An 18,441-nucleotide genomic window follows, 5' to 3' on the forward strand; every position below is an offset into this window, starting at 1 on the left:
AGAATTTGGCGATGTGCATAAAATTGAAGCTATCTTTCTGGAAATTAGCTCCCCAGAACTTGAAAAACATCTTAAGACTAAATTAAAGAAGAGAATGTAGTAGTATACTAGTGGTCTTCTGAACAGCTTAATTAATATTTAAGGTAGTTTTCAGCTTACAGTTAAGCTAATTTGCTGTAGCCTATAGCTGATAGCTTGCTGACGGATCTTACTATGCCATTATCTGTTCAGGTTCCGAGTTATGAACAGCGCTTTTGGATAGGTTTATAACTTTTGACTTATAGGCTAAAAGTCATAAGTTAGAAATTCTAGCTTATGGCTTTTGACTTATTTTTGTCATTTTAGCTTTTAAAAAAGTGCTTAAAAGTATTTTTTTGTTTTACCCTTACACTACAAAATTACTTAAAAGCCCCTAAAATAGCCAATCCTCAGTACTCCAATGGAGCTTGTACTGTAGTTGTTTTGTAGGGATTCTTGGAACTATTTATCCTCAGACTTGTGACTATATTATGTAAAACTGATACTTCGTCCATCCCAATTTATGTGATATAGTTTGATTAAACACGGAGTTTAAGAAAGAAAGGAAAGACTTTTAAAACTTGTGATTTAAAACAAATCATAGATATTTGTGTAGATGTAAATTATTTCATTAAGGGTAAAAAATCAAGTTAAATCAAGTTTTAAGTTAAATTATTCTAAATATAAAAATGTATCATTATTCTGGGACGGACTAAAAAGGATAGTGTATCACAAGATAGTGTATCACGTAAATTGGGAAGGAGGGGGTAACGAAGAGAGTGCAGAACAATATTTCCTACTTATTTTCTCTCTTCTATTGTTATTATTAATTTAATCATTACCTCTTCATGATGTTATATTGTTTGGACTCTTTAAAAATGTTTTCGCACCTCAAAAAATGCTTTACTTTTACAGGATTTGGCACACACTCGTCTGGACATTTTTAAGAGTCAAGCAACATAATTGTGATCCATAGTATCCAAAGCAAATTAAAAGGAATATTTTTTGATAGATTGGTCTTTTGGATTACCTTTCCTATTTGAGGGACACAATCACGCCACTTATAAGGAAGTCACTTACAAGGATTTATAGTTAGATTTTGAAGTTAATATTAATTAGTAGCTTGATAAAAATTGTAACAAACATACTATTGCATGCTAAGATTCGATCATAGAAACATTTTAGACGGTTAGTGTAGATAACTTAAATTCATTAAAAATTAGTTATTTGAGTTGCGACTGAGTCAACAGGACAACCCAATCTTAAAGACCAATTCTTTCATTATATGACAGGGTTCATTCAATTTGTGGCTTTGAAAAGGGGATTCAAAGGGAAAAAAAAAATATATCTAGTGGATTCAAAAATTTAAACAAATGCAAAAGATATTTTTACCCTATTTACTTGGTATAATTTTTCAACGGAGGAAATATAAATGAACTCTCTTAAACCCCTTTGCCTCATGCATTCAACCTATAAATTCATTACCAATATTATTGGCAATCAACGAAGTTATAGATATTTGTGTGGGTGGGTTCATCTGTTAAGTATTCAATCATATTCGAGTAGATTTTACTTAATTTCCTTAACATTTTAGGCCCGAAATAATATTTCTCTCTTCTTTTGAAGATTAACATTGTAGGTTTGGAACAATATTGCGCTACCCTTTTAAATGGGATAGGAAATCTTCTTTATCTTAAATCAACGCCCAAAAAGGTGATGGGGGTATTACAGGTATCAGTTCACAGCAAAGCAATGTAAAAGAGGAGACCGGAAAATATGAATAATGCTTCTTATTGAATTTACAACAGTTTAGGAAACATAAAAACCCCTTGCAGAAATAGGCTAACATAAATACATAGGAAATAAAATTCTAGTTGGAGGAGGAGACGAGTCCTAAGCCATGGAGGGCTTGGATGCTCCGGTAAGGGGCGAATTTTTGTACAAAATTTGGGGCACGTGAACTCATGGTCTCTCCGTAAAATCACATATTTTGTGTACATAATTTTTTCTTAAATTGGTATAATATTAACTGTGTTGGAACCCATGTTACAAGAAAGCTAAATGATGCACTGGTTGAATGTTGAGTTATTTATCTAGAGGATTAGGGATCAACCCCAACCTATACATTTTTTTTCTTTGTAGTGCACCCATATTTTAGAAATCCTGAATTTGCCTCTGACTCCGATACCCTTTTAAAAACTGAAGGTGGCTCGCGCACCTTGAGTTTGTCTCGTAAGAACTAGAACCGTGCTGAGGGAAGAGGCTTAGTGAAATAAAACTAACTTGGTGCTCGTCTGTCCTTTACTGCGCGCCTTTTTTTTGGAACTCTAGTGAATAGTTGTTTACTTATGAATTTACAAACAAATTGATGTCTATCTAGGGTAGGAGGGAAAACGTTTTCCTGAAAAATAAGTACGTTTTTTACTTGTTTTCGAATGTTTAGTAAATCAATTCAATATGTTGTCCCAAAAGTATCTAATCTAGACTAACACTATTGAAGTTGGCATGGAAGCTAGGCGTGTAAGGGTAATGGATAAGGTTCAGGAGGTTACCGGAGCCGGAGTTCCAATTAGCAATAAGAGAAAAAGAAACAAAGAAGTGAAATAAGCCCTAAAAGGCCAACCCCCGGGCAAAGTTGGGCCAAGACTACTATGCATATTTCAAGGGAAAGCAGGTATAGGCATAAGCTTATGGGACTAAGGCGCGCCACCTTAAGCGGAATGGAGCAAGGAGTTATCCACTAAATGATAGAAAGGCTAACTTCTCAAGGAGGAAGACTTCTTTCAATATAAAGCAAGGTGTAAGCAAGCTTCCTTCCGACCAGACTGATCTGGCAATTATCTTCCTATAAATAGCTCCTTGCTTATAAAAAGATTTAGTTTGAGAATCAACTGAAGCTTACTCAGGATTAATCTTTCTCATCCGAGAGGCGTTGTAGGGAGGTATTGGACAATTCGTAAAATGCCACTTATGAAACTTGTTTCTTTACTTTCACTAAGGAAGTCATTTCCTTAATTTTTAAGGAAATTATTTTTCTAAAGAATATGTTCTCAAAAATTTTGATCAGCCAACCACGAGAACATTGAAGAAAATTTTCTAAAAAATGTTTTCCCTCATACCAAACACACCCTTAGTTTTTCTGCCCAGATCTGAAAAACCATCTGAACACGGAGAGTAGCAGTCAAGAGGCTATTTTCCATTGGGCAAATTGTAAATATAATGTGGCCAAAGCGTTCGCCGGCAAATTGTACTACATATGCGAATTGCCCTTCTTTTGGGGTGGTCTTTAAATTTTGCCCCTCATATTTGAAATCTTTAAATTTTGCCCTTCGACTAAAACCCATGGGTTCCAGGTTCAAACCCTCACACAAATAAAATTTAAAAAAAAAATCGCACACAGTAGTTTAAATTTCGCTATGCCCCCATAAGCATAAACTTGTGAAGAATTACCAAAGTTACGCCGGACCCAAAGCATACTTATGCCTTACGACAGATTTGGCATAAGTATGCTGATCCCAAGATAACTTTAGTAATTCCTTCACAAGTTTATGCCGAGTCCGACATAAAATTTGCCCATAAGTATGCCCCCACCGGCATAAACTTGTTAAGGAATTACCAAAGTTATGCCGGACCCGGCATACTTATGCCAAGTCTACCCATGAGTATGCCAGGTCCAGCATAAATTTGATAATTCCTTAACAAGTGTATGCCGGTTTTGGCATACACGCGACCCAAACCTTGCCTTGCAATTTTTTTTTTAAAAATTTATGCTTGAGCGGGAGTTCGAACTCAGAACCTCAAGATTTCTGCGTGAACGCTCAGAGTTGCAATGCGAAGGGCAAAAATTAATGACCAGCAATATGAGGGGCATAATTTAAAGACCACAAATATGAGGGGCAAAATTAAAGACCACCCCAAAAGAAGGGCAATCCGCGCAAAAAAATGTATTCCTAGAGAATATATTTCCAAAAGTTTTAACCAACCAAACACGAGAACATTGAAAAATATTTTCTGAAAAATGTTTTACTTCATACCAAACACACCCTTAGGTTTTTCTGCCCAGATTTGAGAAACCGCCTGGACATGGAGGGCAGCAGTCAAGAGGCTATTTCCCATCGGGCAAATTGTAAATCTAATGTGACCAAAGTGATCAATTGAACACCCTTCGCTAGAAAATAATACTACATATAGAGGTCAATAATAGTCTTTATACATATATAAAGGTAAAGAAACACACTGATGCCGTACCAAGGATACAAAATCATTGGTATCAGCTGCCAAAAGTAAAACTAGACTCTGTTTCTCAACAAAAACTGACAAACAATTGGAGAAAAACAACAAAACATTTAAAGAATAGTTTAAGTTAACCATGGCCTTGTACAAACTCTATCACAGACATCGTCTTCACTTTTACATATGCTGTATAACACATTGATGAGGCTTGTTTCCCGATAAAGTACTCTACACGCGATGCCATATAATGAGGGATTTTACAGCTACACATGAAGGCCTTATAAACTGCACGAGCTGTATAACTCTTTTAGGATTTAACTTGTACACACTGACAACGTTAACAACTTTTACACTGTTATAACTATGACCTGTCTTATTTTCCAGATTACTAATTCCACTTTACATTAACGGTTACTTGTCAGTGTATAGTGTATAGAAGTTAAACTCAAAACTTTGCTGCAACTCTAGTCAAACGCATAACTGGTAAACTACATGCTCTATTTTCACCTTCGCTTGTCAGTCATTAACAGCAACATACTCAGCGTTCGGGCAGGGAGGTCGGGGAGAAACCTAAGTAAACCTATGACTTTGAGAACTCTAACCTCTTTCACATTACTAACATATGTACCCTAACTTTGTAATATGACAAATCAGAGCTATATGTGATTACAGAGAGAGTACAATGTCAAATTACTCGGCCGGTTGTAGCTGGATATGCGGACAAGGCCTATATGGTTCTCCTCTTGTCCATAGATGCTTCAGCTCCCCTCTTTTCGCACTCAACATCAAAAATGTGCCTGGAGTTAACAATAATAGAGCTCAGCGTAATCACACCACAAACTAAATATGAAAAGATCGAGATTTTAATGTTTAGAACAGCAGCCTTCAGCTTTAATACCCTTGTGAAGGCAAGGCATGTAAGCACATCGACGGGGAAAAATTATGCCTACAGTCTACCTTATATTCCAAAACCGGCATATTTTCATTTCTTCCTGTTTCTGCTATAAAGACTCACTCTGGGATGAGTATATTTCTGTGTTTTAAAATCCGCGCCATGTGGTGTGTGTGGGTGTGGGTGTGGGGGGTTGCGTAGCTACCTAGATATTGGTAACTAAAAGGTCAATACATAGAAAAGGGGAGGAACCTTAGGCCTTTGTACTCTAGATTCATAGTTCACGAGGAAGAAATTAGGTTAACATTACCGCAACAAGAGGAAGAATGAGGACTTATCAACACCCTAATCAAATCCTACCACTATCATCTCTCATTTGACAAAAGCCTCCACCTCTGACCCCCTTGCCCAAAAATTTACCAAAAAAAGGAAGAAAAATGATGTCAACCTATTCATTCATATCAGATCTGTAAATTTTCTCTTTTGCTGACTAACGTCCACTCATTTTGCAATTAGTCAACACTACTCATACTTTCAACACTATCCACACTGCACTATGACACCACTAAATCAAAGTTCAAGTTGATGTTGCGTACGCCTGATTATATCTTTTTTTTTTTCTAATAACAATGGTGCCTGGACTAGTTTGTTCACACCTCGACCATTCCACCGAAAACCTGCTACCTCCCACCAACACAGGTACTGGGTAACTCTGTCCATCAAGACCTAGGCATATGAAAAATAACCTAGCGTTTTTTATCTCTGCTGGGATTTGAACCTTGTTCTTTAGAGTTTCCACTCACTTAATTGACAACTAGGCCACAAGACTGGGTGTGGTGCTCCTGATTACATCTTCGGAGCCATGCATATAACAGCTTCGAAATTGCTCTCTATGTGGACATAAGACTCAATGCCTAATTGGCTAATTTCCTCTTTCCTGCGGAATCACAGTGAATATGTAGTGTAGACTCCGCCTTCACTATCAAACCAATTATTGGCTGCTCCATTATAATTTTTATGACCGTAAGAATGCCTTTTTATGCTTCCTGTAACATACCTAGTGTGAAAGGAACTATATATAGCAAAGCAGGTTGACCACGACCATCCATTAAGTTCAGAGCCACATATGTTACAAATAAACCTGTACAAAGAAAATAAGAGTCAAATGAAAACACAAACTGATATGATACGTATTAACAAAGAGAAGATGGTATAAACTTGAGTATTATGACAAGTGATCAAATCAGACTTAGTCATAAGAAGAGTATTATGACAAGTGATCAAATCAAATCAAAGCACATTTTTCTATGCAGAAGTTATACCTAAACCATAAGCAGTCATAGTCCACAGAAAATAACCAGCTCGAAGACTCTTATTGCACAGCCAGTCATATCTGCAACAAAGAGCATAATGTAATAAATAAAACCAAAGAGTGTTAACAAGCTATTGACTGCCTTTATATTTCAAGTTGTAAGCATGCAGCATTAATCAATGATGCATCAACCCTTTTTTTAATTGCTAAGTACACAACCCCTGACTTTGGTACAACAACAGCAACAACAATTACTACTACGACTCAGTCCCAAACAAGAAATTTGGTACAGCATTTTCTATAATTTATTACTCCCTCCGTCCCATTTTATGTGGCACTATTTGACTAGGCACAAAGTTTAAGAAAGAAAGTAAAGCTTTTGAAATTTGTGGTTTAAAACAGACCTTAGATATTTGTGTGGTTACAAATCATCTCATTAAGGGTAAAAGGGATATTTTAAAGTTAAGTTGTTTCTAATTATAGAAAGATGATATTCTTTTTGGGACAGACTAAAAAGGAAAGTGTGCCACATCAATTGGGACGTTGAGAGTACCAGTATAAGTCCTCTAACATGGAAGCTTTAAGCAACCATAACATATAGCCCCTAGCGGCACCAGTCGGGCTTACAACTTTCCACCAATTGTGACTCTCTCCATTTCAATCTGTTTGTCTTACTTTTCTTTTTAGTCTGTTTAAAAAAGAATGCCTCTTTGGAAATTCTTTAATTTCAATATCCCACATAGCATGTTTAAGACCATAAGCTTAAAGGGCATTTTTTGGTGCATTATACATATTTTTAGTTTAATACCACAAGATTAAAAAAATTCTTTACTTTGTTAAACTCCGTGGCCAGTCAAACTAAGAAAAATAAATTGCAACAAAGGGAGTATTAGATACTTGGGGCTCCATGGAACCATATTCATGGATAAAACACAAGTCTCATTTAGCTACTGGTCAAACCTTAATGAAAATGCTACTACCAATCCTGGTAAAATTATGTCGCCAAACCCAATGATGCTGTAGCCGCCCCAGGGATCAAACATCCGTGGGATTTTCAGTAACATGGGAATTCCCTCTTCTCCGCTATTATCACCACGTGCAACCTGCACCGAAAACAACAAATTTTCCTTTGTCAACACCAACACCCTTCTGTGACAGCAGAGGCAAAAGTACCCAAGTAAACCTAAAGTAGAGACAAAACAAGTAAGTCTGAGCTTACCTCTATCATCACACTCTTGTGGAACAACCATTTGGAAACAAATACCCAAAAAATGTCATAGAAGAATGCACAAGTGAGAAGAACTGTTCCCACCTGATAATGTCAAAGAAAAAAATAATTAATCTCCTTTAATGGTTTCACTGACAGTTCCTGTTAAAGTCCCACAGTTTGAGTTTAAAGAAGACGTAAAAGTAATCACCAGAAAATAGGTTTCTAAAACATACTATTTAGTACCTACTGTGCTTAATTGTTACAATTTGCTTAGTTGCATGATGCTAGCAAGGTATTGTCAGTAAAATTTAGCTTGTTGAGGAGTAATTATCTACTCATTAGTTGACGAATAAAATTAGGGGCGCCACATTAAGGAATTGCTAATCCAAAGTTAGAAGCACCAAGGGCAGAAGGTTCTGTCAAAAAATGATTTGCTTGTGATCTAAAATAGCAGAAACAATTAGATAACAAAGTCCACCCAAATGCAGCGATTTACCTTGAGATTGGGAACTCGTATGATCTGAAGAACGGTGATGATCAATGCAATACCCTAGTTTATAAAAAAAAAAAAAAAAAAAAAAAAAAAAAAAAAAAAATAGAGTATAAGAACATCACGCTCTTTGAGTCATATTTTGCATTGATAAAGGTAAATCATTCATTAATTGAAGAGACATACCACATATACAATGTTAAACCGACAAGAACACGACTACACTTCATCTTAGCCAAAAGGCGGAGTAAGATATACACCACACGTATACAAGGTATATCCAAAAAATGAAAAGTTACATGGAAACATGTTTTACAAACAACAGCCAAAACCTTGTAACATTGAAGTATCATGTGTACTCCACAGCGAACATAAGACAAAAATGATTCCCCTTATATTTACATACGAAATTTTAACTCCCTCAAATGCTCTTTTATTTTTCTCCTTCCAAACTGTTCACATGAGCACAAAGAAGATCACCTCCCATGCTTTCCTCCGCCTGTTCTTCCTCCACCTAATGATTCTTGGCATTACCCACTTGATTCCGGACATATCTATGTTGTGCTTCAATCTAATTTTGAACTAGCAATGCAACAATAAGTGGTTCCCCCGCCCCCCCCCCTTCCATATGAAGAACCAACCACTCTTTTGAAGCACCCATTAATATGAACATGAATTCAGCTTCACAATTTACTGTCGTCAGAGACTTTTGCTTTTCTTCCCCTTTTTTTTTACCCTTCAGGGTGTTAGGGGATAGGGGGAGGGTTGAGAGATCTCCTTAGTCTAATCTCAAGCCAATACTATATGAGCATGAACAAAGACACACAATATTAATAAGAACATGAATACAGCTACACAATTCACTGTCATGAGAGGTTTTTTGCTTAAACTCTCTTTTTCTTTCAGGGTGGTGGAGAGTGGGAGGGTTGGGAGGTCTCCTTGGGTCTAACGGTCTGTTTCGGCATATATACTACTCCCTCGATTTCATATTGTGTCTTAGTTTGACTGGGCATAGAGTTTAAGGGAACTTTTGAATCTTGTGGTCTTTAAACTAAAGATGCGTATAATGTACCAAAAATGCCTTTTGAATCTTGTGATCTTAGACATGCCATGTGGGATGTTGAATTTTATAAGTTACTAATATAGAAAGTGGAATTCTTTTTGAAAGAGACTAAAAAGGAAAGTAAGACATATAAATTGAACCAGAGGGAGTATTTGTCAATACTGAAATCAATTTTGAACTTCAAAGTGATTTAAATATTGATCTGAAGGTATTCAAGTTAGAAAAACTGGATTCCACTTACAAAATCTTCAACTTCTACAAACTCTTTTTCCAAGTGAAGCTCATGCCCAAAGACAATTTCAAATTCCACAAACGTTTTGTCAACTTCAGCTATAAATACTCTCTGTTTTTTTTTTTTTTTTTTTTTCAACTTCAACTCATATATTGTCCAAACACCTAACAAATACTAAGTGTTTTTCAGCCTCTTTTTTAACAGTTTATATTTTTGCTATAAATATAAAAAAGCAAAATGATAATTATTTTTGGTCTTTTGTGATCATGCAAGCCAAGAAAAAGAAAAAATAGAAGCTGAACTCCAACAGGGAATAGATGCCTAGCACACCCCCTGATCTCTCCGCATAAACACAAAATAAGGACTCTCATACAGATATAGTTAATTTCACTTTTGCAGAAAACATGATACCTCAGCAGAAGTATAGTAGTTCCAAGGGAAAGAAAGTTACAATGATATTTTATAAAAAGAGAGATGAAAAGGTACCCAAGAACAGAGGAATGTCAATATAAGTGCTAAGATTTTTACGCATATTTCGATAATAGAACAGGAGCAGGTTACCCCTTATTTTGTCACAATAAATATTCTTACATACATGTCTACTCTTTTTCAAACATATCATGAGTTCACGCAAACAACTTCTTTTTCTTTTGAAGTACATAAAAAGGAGTTTATTCCTTACCAAATAAGTATATATCACCATAATGAAATGTCAATATGAAGGTAGACAGTTGGATTCAAAGATGAAGACAAAAAATTGACAAGGGAACTAGATAATAGTTCTTACGAGTATGTCTTGACCTATCCAAGCAAAGGAGACACGACGGAAAACCGCCCACAAAACAGCGAAAATTAAGCAGAACGGAGAAATTGCCAGAGTAAGATATGAAACGGGCCCCAGAAGTGGAACTTTAATAAACGATTCTTGAGCATGTTCAAACCATCTGAAACTATAAATAATAACCATTAGCCAGATGTCTGAGAATCAACTAATGAAATAACATTATGGTAAGTAAAATTTACACCTTGTTTCAATAATAATAAACTAATAGAAACCTAGTCACAATCACCGATTCAATAATTTTGAAGTACCCTACTGCGAAAACGATATCATGTCTATTTCTTCTTTAGGGGAATATTTTTGCCTTCCTCAAAAGCCTACATCTACTTGAAGCCAATTAATTTATATATAGCAGAGGAAGCTCCTCTCAATTTTTAAAGGGGCCACCTGTCCTAAACAGATTAGACACTTTTCACTTCAAGGAGAACGAATTTATCTTTTATTAAGACTTTATATACCTTTTCAATCTTCTGAAATACAAAAGTGTCACAAAACAGTCCCTTCTCAGTAGTCTGCTAAATCACCATATCTTGTTTACTAAGTGTACTGTTTGATTTTTCTTGCGCCGAGGGTCTATCGGAAACGGCCTCTCTACCTTGACAAGGTAGGGGTAAGGTCTGCGTACACTCTACCCTCCCCACCTGGTGGGATTATACTGGGTATGTTGTTGTTGTTGTTGTACTGTTTGTTTTTTCTGCCCTATTTTCTGTGACACACTTTCCATTTAATTCTGTCCCAAAAATAATGATACCTTTCTATTCTTAGAAATGGTTAAACTTTGAACTTCCCAGGTTGCCCTTATTGACATGATTTTGTAGCCACATAAATATCTATGGGATGTTTTAAATGATGTTACTCAGACTCTTCAAAAATGTCGATGGGTGAGTGTCGGATCCTCCAAAAGTAGTGTATTTTTGGAGGTCCGACACGGGTGCGGCAACAATTTTGGAGAGTTCGAGCAACTTAGGTTTTAAACCACAAGTGTCAAAGTCTTTCTTTCTTAAACTCTGTAACTAGTCAAACACCTTCACATAAATTAGGATTGGGGGAATAATATATTTGGTTAAGATTGGGGGAATAATATATTTGGTTAAGTTAAGTCCAAAAATGTCAGGATTGAAAAAAGATTTTTGAAATGCTAAGGTTTGAATTAAGACTGAAAGAGCTAATTTTAGATCCTCCTTAGTCCTTTCTGTACTAAATTTCCAAATAAAATAAGTGCCACAGTGGAAACTTAAATCTAATGAGCACCTGCATCCATTAAATGAGAGGGATTCCGTACTACAATGGTTAATATAAAACGAGGAACGAGGGGTATGGAATCAGCCAACCACCCAAGACCCCAAATAATAGAAAAGGGGGAAAAGTTCAGTTTGGTCCCGATTCTACTCCAGTAATAAATTTCTTGAAAATTCTCCTACAGTCCTACCAATCCGTTTCCTCTTCGTCCTCCCCTATTTTGCCAAACAAACTGTTTGACATACCGTAACTAAGAAGATAACAACTAGTAACATCAGTAAAATAAACATACCATGATAACAAGGTCACCAAACAGGTTTGTAGACCCTGCAAGCACAACGAGGAAGAAGTGTCAGCATGGAATTCATATGTTGTCACGTGGAGACAAGATGATCTTTATTCCATTCATTTTATTCATCTACTTCCTGTGCTTAACTATCCCATGCTAGCAAGTTATTAGCTTCAGCACAACTAATATTGAATCACCTACAGATGGAAGTTATTAAGAAGTACAAATGAAAATGTCCTTAATCGCTACTTTTATAGAGCTTTATTAGTCGAACTAATATAACACTACCTTCATTCCAAAATAAATGAATTTTTGGGGTGTGGCACACCCCTTAAGAAAGTTAATTAATGGCATTAATTAAAGGGTAATTTGTTTCAAATTACCCTTTTACTTTTCCCACACTTTTCTTAAAACTAGAGATAGTCAGTGTTGGGAGTTGAAAAAACCATTAGAGAGAAGGGTAATTTTGAAAGCAATTAATTAATACATATTTGGACTTTGTAAAATTCATTTATTTTGGACCGTAGAAGAGGTGTGGGAAATACATTTATCTTGGAATGGAGGGAGTACTACCTATGTCCCAATTCATGTGAAGGTGTTTGACTAGACACGGAATTTAAGAATGAAGGAAAAACTTTTGAAACTTGTGGTCAAAACAACTCATAAATATTTGTGTAGCTATAACTCATCCAATTAAAGGTAAGAAGGGAAACTTAAAGTTAAATTATAACTAAATATAGAAAGGTGTCATTCTTTTTTGTACTGACTAAAAGGAAAGAGTGTGACACAAATTGGGACAGAGGGAGAATATTGTATCCTTGGGTGTGGGCTCCTCATTCAGTACTGTTGAACTGTGTGATACATCTCATCTAAAAGTTTAAACTTTAGAGAGTGTACATTATTAATCAATTACTTCATTAGTCCTCAATACGCCCGCTCACGTGCGGGTCTGACTCCTTTCCTTGGCCTAGCACGTGAAAATTCTTTTTGATAAAGGAGCGATAGGGATACTTGAACCCAGACAAAGATTATACCATGATGAACTACGTGACGATCTCATCTAAAAACCCAAGCTGTTAGAGAAAACACATTATTAGTTAATCGAGTGATTGTCTTCAATAGCTATGACATACCTCAATGCCGCCGATGCAAAACAGAACCACCAGAACCTCAATAAACCAGAAGGACATCAATTTGTAAAGCATAATCAAGAAGCAGGATGCAACCACCACAAAAAGAAGTGCTGATGTCGTGTTGATGTCCAGTACACCACTGGAATGAGTCACCTCCTTGCCATCATAATCATCTGAGCCATCCTACCAGAGCAAGATAGAACATATTTCAACCAAATTGTCAAGGAGAGTTGCAATGAGCATTCGCCTATCTTAAAAGAAATGCATTGACGGTCACTAATGAGTGGGGAAAGGTACTGAGGAATGACTATGGCTTACTTTTAAGAACTTGTCCTGCTCAATTGCGGCTTCTCTAGCACTCCATGCAGACCAATAAGAAGCACATATTATGGTAATAACTGCCATAAGCCATAAAAACACTTCAGCTACATCAACCGCTGGACGTTTCGGAGAGTACAGCTGCACAGAAACTGAACAGAAGGGAAGTCTGTAAGTCACAATTGTAGGAACAAATCCACATGAATAGATTCCACAATAGCTATCAGTGAAGATCAGCTAGCAGGAAAAAGATTTTTTTTTAAAAAAAAGCAGATGGATGTCTACCTTGCTCCTCCACACCCCCACCCCCCCCCACCCCCCTAAAAAAAAAAGGTACTAACAAGAAATAAAATATAATAAGCCTACCTGCAGAGCTGTTCACGAGAAACTGTATCAGGCTTGCTCCTGCATCTTGTGGCAGCATCACAGCAGGGATACTGATGTGCACATCAGATTCATCGGGATCACAAACCATCTTGAAGAGCTCTATAGAGCAATAAGAGAACACAAAATCATATTTAAACCCTTGGACTGCGCATATCGAGAAAATGATACTTGAAAGGTGATTGTATTACAATAAAAGGAAATATTAGATATTCATTTTTTCCCAAATCGGGCCTATTTTAATGAACTTTCAAGCATAAGCACCACAGTCGGTTGAAATTTTATAATGACTGCTATGCAGCTTACAGCAGTTTGCACAAGTACATATCAAGTTAAGAGCCTATATTCATATTAGAACAAGGAAAAGAAGAAGAGAATTACTGATGAAAATGTTGAAATTAGAGCAGCAAAACCTGTTTGGTTGTTTACAATGATGATTGCTGAAGCGCCAGCAGCTTCTGCAACTTTTGCTTTTGTGGTGAAGCTGCAATTACCTCGGTGCACCAGGATGGCCTCACCGGTGAGCTATCACACAATCGAAGACCTAAAAGGTGAGTTTGCGCTACATATATGACAACCTTGTTGATGTTTCTGATAAAAAGGAATCATGTTTTTCAAAATAAATGCGAGATCAACCTTATTCCTAGGTTTGCTACAACAGTCTGGTGGGTCTGCAAAGGCAAGCCTCGTCTGATTAGCACGCTTCTCCTTTGATTCCAATGTGGGGCCAAATCGAGCCCCAATGCCAACGAACTGAGTTACTTCGCTCCCATTAACCCATGTTGGAACTTTTACCTATTTGAGGAAACATTACTTTAAGAGATGAGTGCTGTTACAAGTTCCAAGTTTGAGAATGATAATCAAAGTACATCGGAGCAGTATTCTGCTCACACAATGCCAAACAACAAAACATAACTTCTATACCATCCACAACATGGAATTTTGTCAAGTTGAGCTAATATAGCACCAAAATTGGAATGCCACTTATGGAACTTTTTTTCCTTACTTCCACTAGGAAAGTCATTTTTCTTATTTTAAGGAACTTGTTTCCTAGTGAAAATATTTTGACCAACCAAACATGGGAAAATTGGACGCAAAATGTTTTCCTCCATACCAAACACACCCTACATGTATGATCAAACTATATAATCTGGATTATTTATCTCTGTTCCGAAAACGAACACGGAAATAAACAACTATCATGACAAAAAGTAAAATTTTTACTTTCTATTAGTTTCTAATCCATCAAGTTCAGGGCTCTATACATGATATATATCAATAGAAAGACTACTGAGGATGGCAAATTTGCAGTTCTATCCATTTGGAAGTCCTTTTATTTGACCTAATAAACAGATGCCATGGAGCAAACTGGTGGTGAAGTTAAGCTATCGACCCTGCCTTTTCTGTTTGGAAGGTTTAGTCCTTACTTTCGTAAACTAATGACAGAAACACAAACTGATGAATGCTTCACTCAAAAGGACACGAAAATGCACCAAAGAGTCATATCAACCAAAGATGCAACTTAAACTTTTGAACTCATATTTTCCTTTTGTAAGTTCTAGGTTCCAAAAGCTGGTACATAGACAATGGACTGCCTAAAATGGTTGGGTTAGTAAGATTAAGGGTGTGTTTGGTATGAAGGAAAATGTTTTCTTGGAAAACAAGTGGGTTTCTTACTTATTTTCTAGTGTTTGGTAAGTATGCAAAAAAAATATTATCCTAAGAGTGTTTACATGTAATGTAGCAAAACACTATGGGGTGGGATGGGGTAGGGATTGGGATTCCAGGGGTGGCAGGGGCATGGTCAAGGGGTAGGGGTTGGGCCGTTGGGGGGTTGGGACGAGACAATAAACTTGAAATGTCAAAACAGAGGGAATAATAAAGACTAATAGCCTCTCCATCCAAATTGATTGGTTCACTTTCAACTTGGCACAACCATTACAAATTCACAAAAATATAAGTATATTTATATTGCTAATACTAAATGCGGAACCAACTAAAGTCAAACATGAATCATGTGGATGCCAATCTTAATTTTCGGAATTTTTGAGGTTGAGAAAGCACCGCACACTGAAGGTAGCATGTACTATCTGGTCTACATAATACTTTCTCGGGCATAATTGCTTTCCTTTTTAAGAAAAATTGCAATTATTATGGATGGCTCAACAAAGAAAGGTGGAAATCCAATTTGACATGGAGAGTGTTTCACATTACTTTTAGTCTCTATGTAACATCTATGCAAAAATTACACTCAAATCATTTGACCACCACATCTTTTTTTTTTTTTTTTTTGATGACAAGGGAACCCGCAGCCGCTACCCTTCGGGCTTTTGACCACCACATCTAAAAGCCTAAGGTATAGAATTTGGACTTATTCATTTATTTATTCTTAGGATTATAGCATGTCCCCTCACGCGCGGCCTAATCCTCTTTTTTTGGGCTAAGCATGTGAAAATATTTTTGTTGAAAAGTGATGGTCAAACTAGAATGTAGGACCGTTGCCTTCTCGAATACCATGTGAAGTTGTATGACCACCTAATTTATTACGTATATAGGGAGAGCACATTTATTAGTTTGATTTTAGGTTTGCAACATCAGCTATTACTATGAACTCAATTTGTTCCAACTCTACTACAAATCTCTACTCCACGTGCCGCGTGGAGTAGAAATTGGGGTGGTTGGGAGTTAATTAATCAAGACGTGACACGTGGATAAACCCCAAAACAAGCAATCAACGAAATAACAACACGGCAACCATGCCCTATCCAATGAAAATCTAATACAACAATTAATAACATATAACAGTAGCGTTGGGAATATCCAAGCTGTTAACCGCTAACTGATAATTTCAGCTAAAACATAGAGACTAATCAAATGCAGTCATTGATCACGAAACTGAACCAAAAAGAAGAGAGACCTAGAGAGATATAGTATTCCCTCTCTCCCAAACTGTATGGCACTACTACCATTAGATTCAAATTCTTATGAATGAGTTTACAATAAATTGTTCGGATACGTAGTACTTTTTATATGATTACCAATTAGGTAAAAATTCATTTTTACAAAAATTACCCTCAAATTAGTTGACCACCATATCTAAAAGCCTAAGGTATAGATTTAGGATTATAGCATGTCCACTCACGCGCGGCCTAATCCTGTTTTTTATCGGTTAAGCATGTAAAGTCTTTTTGTTGATGAGTGACAGTCAAACAAGAATGTAGGAACGCCTTCTCTAATACCATGATTGTATAATGTATAACTACCTCATTTATTACGTATATAGGGAGAGAACACATTTATTAGTTTGATTTTAGGTCATCAGCTCTATATGACTATGAACTCTAACTCTAGTATAACAAATCATTCCAACTTTCATTTATTAATCTCTACTCCACAGGACAAGTCAAGTAGAAATTTGGTGGTTGGGAGTAAATTAATCATCAAGACGCGACGCGGATAAACCCCAAAATAAGCAATTAACAAAAAAACATGGATAAACCCCAAAATAAGAAATTAACAAAATAACACGGGTAAACCCCAAAACAAGCAATTAACGAAATAACGTGGATAAACACCTTAATAAAGCAATTAACGAGATAACAACACGCCAAGCATGATCTACCCGCTGAAAATCTAATACAGCAATTTATAACGAGGAACAATAGCAATCGAAAAATCCAAGCTTTAACAGAAACCAATTAAAAGTAGACATTGATCACGAAACCGAACCAAAAAGAAGAGAGACCTAGTGAGATATAGTATCCCCTCTATCCCAAACTGTTTGATACTATTACTATTAGATTCAAATTCTTAAGAATGGAGTTTACAATAAATTGTTCAAAAATGTTTACTCAAGAAAATAAACTATTCAGAAATGTAGTATTTTTTTTTTTTATATAATTACCAAATACCTAAACTTCATTATTACAAAATCAACCTTAAAATTCAAATTGAAAATTAGACAAGTTGACAAACCATACCATCATCATAAGCAAGTAACAATCACCACAAACCAGATTTACATTTATACAAACAGAACTAATTCACATTAACAAAATCTTCACCAAACAAAAAAATTCAAAAAAACAAAAAAACAACACCAAGAAACACATCCATATATAACATATACACTAGCAAAAATGAGAAATGAACCATTTTTATCAAGAAAAACTCAAAGTTTCAAAATCTAAAAATGAAAAAGGTGTTAATTAAAAGAATGAGATATTACCAGCACAAAATTGTTGTTACAACCAGGTCTCTTTGGAGCAACATCATCATGATGAACTATATCACCTCCATTAACCAAAGAACATAAAACCAAACAAAAACAACACAAAAAAACTCCTTCTTTAAACCCCATTAACTCAAAATCACTATAATTTTTATTCTCAATCTTGAGGAATAAAGTCAAAGGATGAATTTCTTCTTTTTTAGCGTTTGTTTATTTTTGGTGACTAAATATGAAAGGAAGTGGAGAGATATGTATGAAAAAGGAAGCAAGAAAGAAAGAAAGATAGTCAATTTTCTTTTTTTAATTAGTCAAATAAGGGACTGTTTGGGTTCAGATTATTTAGTACAAATACGACCGCCTTCTATTCGTTGATTTAGTCATATTTTAATCTTAAGATTTATTGTTTTGTCCACACGCGGTATTAACGAGTGGCTGACACGTTCTTCAAGTTTGTTGACTGTTTCCTGTTGCAATTATTATTATGAAAATAGTAATAGTAATTAAAAAAGCTTGCACTTATTGATCCGTATATTTGTTTTCTTGTGAATTTTATTTA

The 18,441-nt window shown here is 35.9% G+C and overlaps 1 protein-coding gene across 2 annotated transcripts; it reads right to left on the reverse strand.

The window, feature by feature from the left end:
• Positions 1-4,182: 4,182 nt before the first annotated feature.
• On the reverse strand, positions 4,183-18,165 carry LOC132053555 (signal peptide peptidase-like 4). Of its 2 annotated transcripts, XM_059445642.1 has the most exons (14): positions 17,883-18,165; positions 14,291-14,449; positions 14,068-14,179; positions 13,637-13,756; positions 13,271-13,422; positions 12,953-13,135; positions 11,823-11,857; positions 10,238-10,400; positions 8,162-8,215; positions 7,675-7,767; positions 7,416-7,558; positions 6,466-6,536; positions 6,201-6,284; positions 4,183-5,048 (listed from the first exon to the last, which is right to left on the reverse strand). In XM_059445642.1, exons 1-14 carry the CDS (start codon positions 18,012-18,014, stop codon positions 4,942-4,944), a joined length of 1,608 nt encoding a protein of 535 aa, XP_059301625.1. In that variant the 5' UTR covers positions 18,015-18,165; the 3' UTR covers positions 4,183-4,941. The 2 variants fall into 2 exon arrangements, with proteins under 2 accessions (XP_059301625.1, XP_059301626.1); XM_059445643.1 differs by lacking the exon at positions 17,883-18,165 and having other exon boundaries at positions 14,036-14,198; positions 14,291-14,429.
• Positions 18,166-18,441: the final 276 nt, after the last annotated feature.

The sequence above is a fragment of the Lycium ferocissimum genome, chromosome 4 (genome assembly GCF_029784015.1).
Source record: "Lycium ferocissimum isolate CSIRO_LF1 chromosome 4, AGI_CSIRO_Lferr_CH_V1, whole genome shotgun sequence".
NCBI lineage: Eukaryota > Viridiplantae > Streptophyta > Magnoliopsida > Solanales > Solanaceae > Lycium > Lycium ferocissimum.